The sequence below is a fragment of the Sebastes umbrosus genome, chromosome 11, assembly GCF_015220745.1.
Source record: "Sebastes umbrosus isolate fSebUmb1 chromosome 11, fSebUmb1.pri, whole genome shotgun sequence".
NCBI lineage: Eukaryota > Metazoa > Chordata > Actinopteri > Perciformes > Sebastidae > Sebastes > Sebastes umbrosus.
The window spans coordinates 14,474,364-14,485,013 of NC_051279.1; the positions used below are offsets into that span (position 1 = coordinate 14,474,364).

A 10,650-nucleotide genomic window follows, 5' to 3' on the forward strand; every position below is an offset into this window, starting at 1 on the left:
AATCATATGTGTTCCACTTCTACCCACCGCAGCTTTAATATGAAGCTGTATGTGTAACTCATGAACTGTATCTCATGAGAAGTTAAATACAAGGAGTTTATTGTACAACAATTGTGATACAGTACTATACAGCTTGTAGTTTCACACATCATACTGTCTACAGACTCTTTTCATTAAGACACATATACACACACACTGGAATATATACAACAATGGAAGTGGTAACTTCCAGGATATTTATAAAAAAAATATGAAAATATAGCACCTTATAGGTTATACATTTGTATTAGATTTAAATCTATAATCATACACAAAAATACATGTTTTTCAAACATGTTACATTCATTTCAAACCTGTCTTTTATAAAGACAAAGCTTATCTCTCCCCTCTTCCTTCCCTCACCAGCTCCTCTTCTACACCTCCTCCCTCTCTTATTTTTCTGGCCTCCTTCTCTGCCTCCTCCGCCTTCCTCTTCTCCTCCATCTCCGTCTCCGTCAGCCACGGCCCTCCCAGGTAGCTCAGGATCTCCTCGGAGCTCCCTCTGTGTTTGGGCTCGGGGTGGAGCAGCTCCTTGAAAAGAGTCATCACTAGCGGGCTGAGGCCCTTAAACTGTGAGGGAGGAGGGTTGTCCCTTTGGTTCTCCTTCATGATCGTATAACTGTCTATTTCCTCCTCACGCCTCCACTCGCCAGCTCTCATCTTCTCCTCCTTTTCAGCCTCGCGGTCAAACCACTCCTTGAACCTTCGGTAGCCGCGGTCATCGTGGGTGCTCTCCTGCCAGGGGAAGCAGCTAGTTAAGAGGCAATAGACTAGCACGCCGAGGGCCCAGCTGTCAATGCAGGGCTCCACTGTTATCCAAATGTCCTCTACGTCCTCCTCATTCCCATCCCAGTTGTTCTGAACCTCCTTGGAAGGTTCCACCTCAGGAGTGCAGAAGGGTGACTCGTACCAGACGGCGCGAACGGTGGCGCCGATGGCCCGGGAGAGGCCGAAGTCGCCCAGTTTGACCCAGCGGCAGGAGCTGTCGCACAGGAAGATATTCTCAGGTTTGATGTCGCGGTGGACGAAGCCCAGGGAGTGGAGATGTGTAACGGCACCGCTCAGCTGGGCCATCACCCTCTGGACACACTCTTCGTCCACGCCAACCTGAAACAGAAAGATCAGCACCTCAACATCAGAAAACAACACTCTCCATAACTTACTACATATTAGATGACAGATGGAAATAAGGTGTTAGAACATTGCTGGTGAAAACACACAACATCTGCGTCATCAAACTGGTTGGTGACGCTCTTGGAAACCCTCCCTTTACATGTGTTCTCCCATGAGGGCAGGGTGCCCTTCTTCTTATCAGTACTCTATTATGTTCTTGGCAGTGACACAAACACAGAGGAGGGCGAGCTGGAAGCCTTTATCAAGCAGGTCTCAAGTTTTTGCTGACGGAATTGAGAGTTCAAAAGGGCAGGGTCAGCAGTTACAATTTCCACGAAATCCCTACCAAAAAGCCACACTGCAGCATTTTGATAAGCTGGTATAGCTAACAGATGGATGGGCATTGGTAGGATATAAATGTAGGGGTTCCAACCCAATAAAACGTTCATGCAAGCTCATGTTCTGCTGAAATCAACTCTTCATTTTACAAGAAAAAGTATGTTAGTCTGGACATACCATGCAGGGTGTTAACAGCACGTTTCATGCCACATATCAGCCAAACTGACCTCTGACACTATCACACTGTAGAGGTCACCGTATAGACCGGCTTGCTGGGCAAACACATAGTAGGTCGGCGTGGAAAAGAAGATGCCGAGGGCCCGCGTCAGAGACGGGTGGGTGCAGTAAGAAAGGGAGAGGTTGTATTCACGCAGGAAAGAGGTGAGCGAGGTGGACTCACGAGGGAAGAACTTCAGAGCCATGGGGGTTCCTGAAGGGAATGAAGCAAGACAACATGTTTTGAACATCTCAACACCTTTAGTCAAAAAGCTGTCATCTGCGATGCAATGTGAGCGTTATCCATCATTGACACTGCGAACAGATATAACTTCCCCTTTGGGACGACTCTGTTACACAGCTACGCCCAAGGTGCAGCAATTCAATCTCAGAGAACGTCCCAAAGCGCTTCATTACAGCAACAGAAGGTTAAGTGAACACTATCGAAAGGCAGATCTGTGCTCACGTTACTGCAGCGTTGACCCGACATGACATGTAAAGAAACGTGAGCCTGAGGTAAATGTGCTGCAGCGGACATTTACCATTTCATTCATTTCAGATTGGGCAGTAGGAGGTTTAAAAGCTTAATCAAAACTTAATTAAACATATTAGCAATGGGAAATTTGAATGGCAATTTCATACACTGTTGCAGACTGATTGAATTGAGATGGTCTTGACCTTTAACCTTTTAGTCTTGCATTACTAACCTCTCTTCCTGTGTACAGCTAACATGACCTTTCCGTAGGATCCCTCTCCCAGGAGCTTTACCACCTTGAAGTGTTCAGATACCTTCAGATTGGGCATGGACTGCGCCGACAGGAAACATCGCTCGTCAAGTTCCTGAGCTGCTGCAGCCTGGTGTGCGCAAACAAACACACACGCATATTTAATGTCTTTGCATGATGCCTGTATGATGATTGGCTCAGTGGCGCCAAAGAGAAAGAAGATCCACAGCTTGACCGACACGTGTTGATGCCGATGATAGATAAGTTCACAGAATGAAGTCTGAATCTGTTACCTGAACCTTCGACACGGCTCGTTGCGTAATGAGCTTGCAACTTTAAATCTCGTATGTCTCATTAGTTGCAACACAAATATGTCACTAATTTCATAAAGTTTGAGTTTAATATTATCTTTAAGTTCATTCATTTCTTCTATTCAGAGTAAGACTGTCAAAGTTAACGCGATAATGCAAATTCGTTTTAACGCCACTAATATCTTTAACGCATTAACTCAATCCATCTTTTGGAGGTTGTATGGGGCTCAGTGAAGATATTGGGATCATATGAAATTAGACAAAAACTAAGGAATACATTGGTACCAAACATGTCATACTAGCTTGTCGGGAAGGAGGTTAAATAATGCTCCAAACTTGTGCTAAATTTTGGGGAGGAAAAACTGTCATGGCCATTTTTAAAGGGGTACCTTGACCTCTGACCTCAAGATATGTGAATGAAAATGGGTTTTCTGGGTACCCACAAGTCTCCCCTTTACATACATGCCCACTTTATGATAATCACATGCAGTTTGGGGCAAGTCATAGTCAAGTTAGCACACTGACACACTGACAGCTGTTGTTGCCTGTTGGCTTTGAGTTTGCCATGTTATGATTTAAGCATATTTCTTTATGCTAAATGCAGTACCTGTGAGGGTTTCTGTACAATATTTGTTATTGTTATGTGTTCTTAATTGATTACCAGTAATAAATATATACATACATTTGCATAAAGCAGCATATTTGTCCACTCCCATGTTGATAAGAGTAATAAATACTTGACAAATCTCCCTTTAAGGTACATTTTGAAGAGATAAAAAAATGTACGATTAATTTACATCCCATCATGCATCTGTCAGAGATTAGTGGAACATTGATTGTGTTGTGTTATCACTTTCTGCAGATCTGGCATGATCTCAGTTGTCCTAGAGACGGGATAAACATCAGATGTCATCAACACAATGTCTTATCAGGGCAGTCAGAACATTTGGCGCTGTCACTCAGTGTCCACCATTATTCACATCGATGATGACTTCCTTTGAAGTAGATCCCCCACCACATACCTCATCTAATTAGGAAAGTTGTGAACAGTTTCATTACCGCACATAGCTGTACACAAAAGATAAAGCAATAACATATTTCTACTTTTGACCTTCCACATGTTGCGTAACTGAGCTTAGCGGACAGCTGATTATAATTTTGATTCAATTACGCCTGTTATGTCCCTGCAAGGTAATAAATGCAACATTTCTGGTGGTTATTGCACTGATATCAATCAAATGTTCTGGTGTGTATTAAAGATATAGTTGGTAGTGTAGCTCAAATACAGGTTTTGTTATATTTGTTGAAATTCTCATTACATCCCGACAGAAATCAATAAATCAAATGCTCTGGCAAAAAAAAGAAAGATAGAAATCTCAGAACTGTAATAAACCCGTCCAATCATTTCATTCGTCCCAAATAATTGTATATTTTTCCTACCTTAAGATAATAAGCCTGATCATGATCACTCACCAATAAATCTCTTATGGTGTTAAGAGATCAAATGGTGCCATATGATACTTGTTAGATTTGTTTTTGAGTTATTCGATGACAGCTTAAAAACTTGATCTCAGTTATGAGTTACTGCTTGACAAACAAATGGATCTGATGTGCATCCAAAAATAAGGCAGCAGGTTTCAGCCAGTCTGAGAGCGCTGTTTGGCACAGATGTTACCAAGACAGCGCTATTTTAAACAGAGCCGATGATGGGCCGCTTCAAGATCAATGCTGTGTAGATTGATGCGGCTCTATTGGTGCACCAGTAAGCTCCAGTTTGCATGTGCACAACATCGACCTTACAGACATTGAGACTCTCAGTCTGATAGAACGCTGCATTTGAGACAATTTCCAAATGCAAAGAGAGGCAAATTTCCAAACATGACATTTCTATAGGACACCTTGTGGTAGATAGTAACTTAACTCAACTTGTATGCACTTTGATATAACTGGTAAGATGGGAAAATAGAAAGATATATTATCTTTGTTTCAAATTCAAGTTCTTTATTGTCGTTTGCAGTTACAGAGAATCAGTCGTTGGCAATGAAAATTTCAGATCTCAGGCTCCCTCCAGCAATGCTCATTTAGATGTGTATTAAAAGAAAAACATGCAAGTAAAAATATAAAATATAATATAAAAAAATACATAAAATAGTGCAGAAGTTAAAATATAGTGGTAAAATGTAACATATGTAAAATATAATACAAATATATATATTTTTTGTTTATATAACCTTTATCTAACCAGGAAGTTCCTTGAGATTAATATCTGTTTTTCGAGGGAGACCTGGCCATTAAATGTGTTAAATATGGGCCTATATGTGTAGTGAGGGGAGCTCTTTATAGCCTTATTTATGTCTAGTCGTCTTCACAGTTTTGAACTCAAAGCACGGTGTTAAATGCCTGACTTCAAATCTCAGTTGGGTTTTGTTCGCAGAGTTGTTAACACATATCAGGGTTATCGCATTATTACATTCTTTGCCTGCTCTTCATTCCACTCATGCCAGCAATAAAAGGAATATATTTTATTACAGTTTGAGGATTGCTTGCAGCTGAGTTTTATCCAGGTCACAGTTTGACCTACAGATTTAATGGCTCTGAAACATTAATCATCTCGGATGCATCTAAAACAGTTGCAGCACCAGGTGCATCCTGATATGTGAATTGAGGTGATTATTTATCAAACCCTAATGTAATAAAGCGACAAGTGGTCTGAGATTTTAAACGGGGCTCTGCACGAGCTAACGCCATTAACAAATTTGAAGTCCAAATCAAGTGCTCAACATTACAAGCTGAAAATCCTCTTAACGACGTTGTCTATCAAACATTTGCAGCCTCACAGTCATTTTGCAATAAAGAGCCGGCAATGCATTTGTGCCATTACTGCATGTCATCTCATCATCTAGCTGCAAAAACATATGATGCATAAAACCCCCAACTATTTGCACACACAGGAAATAATTGCATTTATGCATGATACCATTGTTATTATTTGGGTTTTTTTGCAGCACAATGTGATGATTTTGTGAACATCACTTGTCATTTTGTAACATTTTGCAGCTGGATTCATCCTCACAGGAATAAAGTGCAATACTCACAGTCATTTTCTGTTCAGTTGATTGATCTCTGCTCACTTTGTCTCGGCTCTTGTCAGCATCTAAAAGACTTAAACTCCTGGGCAAGCTGCTGCCACTGCAACTAGCTGCTGGTCTGTGCTGAACTGTTTGCCCTCTGCTAGACTGATAATTAAACTGCCTTCGTGGGTCCGTACAGTAGCACAGCAGCTTTATAGAGGAGGCTCATAGATGTTTGCTGGAGACCTGGATATTGACTGTGTGCTTCTCCCCAGGAGACATACACACTGAACTCTCCCCCTCTCTTTTCCTACTCTTGTGCCAGCTCTCTCTCTCTCCCTCTCTGCCTCTCTCCTGTTATGCTGGCAAATACGCGTGAACCAGCTACAAGGCATGTCAAACCTCTCCCTCTCCCCCATGTGCCCTCTCTCTCCCTCACTACACAGCAGTGTTAATATCCCACCAGTGCCAACCTGTCAGTCAGCTGGACCACATTAACCCATCGCTCACCCCCCTCAGCTGTCACTCACTTTCTGCAAATCCAAATACACCCTCCCCCTCCTCCTCTTTCCATGTCTCTCACTCTTTCTCACCCTCTCAGTCAGTCGGAGTCAGAAATTCCCCACACAGTGTAGGATCTCACTTTTAATCAACAGGTATGCTGGAACGAATGGAATAAGCTTTACCCATGATCCCTGAATGTTACTGGGATTACAGGGTATGGTTAAGCACGTCACTTTATTGTCCAATATCACTGTCCTTTTACAAGCCTTCATTCCTCTCTAACTCTGCAGGACAGCGCCGGCTCTAGCCCTTTTGGAGCCCTGGGCAAAATTCGCATCCTCCCAGCTCCTAATGGCATCTGCAGGATTTCACAGATGGAGGAAAACAACCAATCAGGGCCGAGATGGAGCCTGCCATCTCTGAGCAGCTGTCAATCACTCGCGGACTCTGATCAAAAGGTCAAACTAGGAACAGTTTGAACACTTGACACACTCAGAACACTTGAATTACAATATGCTGAAAGATTATTATGGAAATATTTGCCTAATGATGCCAAAAACATTCTGCCTACTGCAGGTTTCAGCCGGTCCTGCTGCAGGAGATGTAATAATATTAATTTCATGACATCCTCTCGCCTCTTGAGTGAAGAACATCTTCAAGGTTTTGATCTGTTATTTGATATCATCATCACACAAACATTTTTTGCCTCATCTTCCACTCTCTTGTCATAACACCCATCTCGCTTTATTTCTTTCCAAGTGCATGTTACGGCCTATACCACCACACACTGATGTAGCTAACAGCTGAAGCCTTGCAAAACACCTTGGTTCTGTTTCCTACAACTGCAGGCCTCTTCTTCAGCTCCCGTGGCCTCGACACCCTCCTCCTCTTTCTGTCCACTCAGATCCATTACCTCTGATACTACATACTACAGGACTATTATTGCCACCGGCTCAATGGCTGCTCGTTATGTAACACAAACACTGGCTGCTATCACAACGGCCTGTCCCTGCTCAGGTTACTACCACCGCCGTGGTCATGTGGCGACCAACATGTATACTTCCATGTTTGTGCTCGCACCACAGGGCCCTTCGGCCCCTGTTGTGACAACATCCCCAACACCAAAACACAACTTTCGTCGCCTTTACTAACTAAGTGGATGCCAAAAGAGTGTCACTTTCATTCACAAATGCAGGACATAAAACACACATGTAGAGCGTAGATACTATATATGCAATCGTATACTACATGAATGTGGATTACACTGAGGGTCTTGCACACTTGCACACACTTGATGACAGCTACTGGCAAGTTACATGAATGTCTTCGCTATTTGGTTACACTTCCATATTTTTGAGTGCTTTTGACTAAAAACTAAAACTAAAAAAGGAAAATGTTTATGCATACACGACAGATGAAATGGTCTTCTCTTTCAACTCTTGCTCTTTAGATATATACTGTATATATGCAGTAGAGTATACAAAGATGATATATTAACTGAGAGAAGACTGCAAGATGTTTTTCCTCTTTTCTTGTTTAAAAAGGAAACAAGACATAAATTGACATCATGATGAATTCCAGAAAATTATACTTGTTTGTCATTAACCAAATAAATGAGTACTATAGTTGTGCATGTCACGTAATGTTTCGGTTTCCTGGTAGGTGTTGTGAGAATTATGGTGCAATGGAAGAAATAACAGATTTCAAAAGAGGAAGAAGCACTTCACAACACCAACAGTTTGGAAATTATGGAAACTCAGAGAGTTCAAACTATGGGATTTGGTCTTGATAACTATATTCTAGTGTTTTCCTTCTTATGCATTTCATGACGTCTCCTACAAATCACAACGTCAAGGTAAATAATCGAAATGCAACGTAAAACAGGAACACGACTAGATCCAGCTCTGAATCTATCACTCATCCTCAGTGAAGATAACATACTGACATACTGTATATGACCAAAGAAAAACTTTTGAGAGACAAGGAACATCATGTTGTGGGGGTTGTTTTAGTTTTACGATGTAAAACTGAACATACAGAAGCACAGAGATCTGCATCATCTGAACCAGATTTGAGCGCTGAATTAGATTTGTTTTAAGAGGGTGAACTCATCATCCATTAGTTCATTTGGGAATCATTCTGGTTTGCTAATATGTGCCTAAAATTTTCATCTTTCGGCGACTGATGAATGTCTCTTACATCTACAAGCTGATCTGAATGATCAGAATAACAGCCATGTATTGTTTTAGGAGATTTAGATGACTGGTTTGATATTACACTGCTAAACATTGATATTTTGTTCTTGAATTAATCATTTTGTCTCAAACTACTCAATACAGCAGGGGCAGTGAGCATGAAAGAAATACTGTATTAAGTCTCTCTGTGACATAACAGGGGAACAACACGTGTCAAAATAGCTTTTATGCTTGTTGTAATCGCCGGCATTTGTTTGTTTGTCTGCATGAGATTACTGTTTCCAAAGCAGTACAACTGTGCATCACGGTTTGCTTGAGTCATAATGTTTCCTTCAGTGCCCTCCTCCCCGGAGAGAAGGCAAAGATAAAAGGATAAAGAGATGGCAGATAAAAGGGGAGCTTGTAACACACATGCACCCCAGCTGCTACTGCGTTGTTCTGATCTATGAGGCTTAGCATGTTTTATTTATGGATCCACTGACAGGCGACTCGGAGGGAAGATGTTCTGGTTTCACTTGACGCTAAAATTAGTTCAATGATGCCTCTCTGTGGACGATGAGTGCTATGACATTACTGAGGAGGAACCACACCGTGTCATGCATTACATTACAGGACGTATTAATGAAGTTTACAGAGTGATTTGGGATTCTGGGTTGGACTTAATCTAATTAAGGCTATGTAATATTAAACTTAAAGGTGAAATGCATGTTGCTCAGTTTTGTAGGTCTCAATATGATGTGACTTGTTGTACCGCTGAGGATAATCAATCAGCCTGCTCATGTGTCTCCTCACTGAGCCTCCGACAAGAAGACTTTTGTTTGATAAGCAGTCATGTTGAAAGTCTGTGATAAATATGATGTGTTTATAGCTATTGTGCAAAAAGAAAATTTATTCAAATTTTGCAACCTCAAGCTCCATTTCCTGAATGGAAAACATGCATCACCATTTTAATAATAGATAGAGTATAGAGTTATAGAGTTAAAGCTGCAGTAGGCAGAATGTTTTTGGCATCATTGGGCAAAAAATACACAATAACCTTTCAGCATATTGTAATTCAAAGTGCTCTGAGACATAACTAGACTTCTGCACCTCCTCATGGCTCTGTTTTCAGCCTTTAAAAAATCCAGCCCGTGACGGGAGACTTTGGCCAATCACAAGTCATCTCAGAGAGAGCGTTCCTATTGGCTGTTCATTCAACGGAGGCAGCTGTCAGTTACTCACAAACTCTGATCAAACAGTCAAACTAGGCAGCGCTGATCAAATATGAATTAATATTCTGTTACTGTAATGACTATTTCACGCCTCAAATGTTTTCAGAAACATCTTGAAGTGTACTGTTGAGCTGTTAAATGAGAAAGTTTGATCAGACTGGTGGGCGGTGCTTGGTATTTCCTCAACAGATCTCAACATGGCAGCCGGGTCACAAACTTTCTCATTAATATTTGATCAGCGCTGCCTAGTTTGACCGTTTGATCAGCGTTTGTGAGTGATTGACAGCTGCTCAGAGATGGCAAGGCTCCAGATCAGCTCTGACTGGTTGTTTTCCTCCGGTGTGTGAAATCTTGCAGATGCCATTAGGAGCACCGGAGGACACAGAGGCACATGATTTTTTTTTCAGATTACCTATTTCATATATATAGCTTATTTTATTTATAGCTTATTTTGTATATTGTATATTGGTAGAATTTCAAATTTTCTTTTATTCTTATTTTATTCTAACGTTTTTATCTATTCTTTTGTTATTATACTGTTTGACTTGCACCAACATAACCAAAGCAAATTCCTAGTGTAAATCTCTTACACCTGGCAATAAACACAATTCTGATTCTGATTCTGATTCTGATTCATGCACTACTGTCAGGATATAGTGAATATATGATTTTTTAATCACAATTGCTCCAATTACCCACTATACCACATGCGTTGGGTTATGTCCCGATAATAGGGGGAGGCCAATTTTTAGGCTTTTAATATATTATTACAAATGAATAGTCAATACATGATTAATCAAGACAGAAATAATGTCTGTTTTGGTTTTGAAAATTAATAATTAAATTAATTTATAGAACTATGAATTATTTTACTGTTTATCACCCCTCTTAATGATGTATTTGTGTAATTGTCTTCTCTGCTTCCC

At 40.9% G+C, this 10,650-nt stretch overlaps 1 protein-coding gene across 1 annotated transcript; it reads right to left on the reverse strand.

Annotated features, from left to right (window-relative positions):
- Positions 1 to 82: 82 nt before the first annotated feature.
- On the reverse strand, positions 83 to 6,199 carry sbk3 (SH3 domain binding kinase family, member 3). Its single transcript, XM_037785521.1, has 4 exons — positions 5,839 to 6,199; positions 2,415 to 2,562; positions 1,719 to 1,921; positions 83 to 1,146 (listed from the first exon to the last, which is right to left on the reverse strand). Exons 1-4 carry the CDS (start codon positions 5,842 to 5,844, stop codon positions 376 to 378), a joined length of 1,128 nt encoding a protein of 375 aa, XP_037641449.1. The 5' UTR covers positions 5,845 to 6,199; the 3' UTR covers positions 83 to 375.
- Between the last annotated feature and the right edge of the window lie 4,451 nt (positions 6,200 to 10,650).

Excerpts from the sequence above, each read along its gene's own strand:
- sbk3 (XM_037785521.1), bottom strand. Across the intron at positions 1,922-2,414 it reads AGCTGTACACAGGAAGAGAG|GAACCCCCATGGCTCTGAAG; the intron begins GTTAGTAATGCA and ends CATTCCCTTCAG. Across the intron at positions 1,147-1,718 it reads ACAGTGTGATAGTGTCAGAG|GTTGGCGTGGACGAAGAGTG; the intron begins GTCAGTTTGGCT and ends TTTCTGTTTCAG.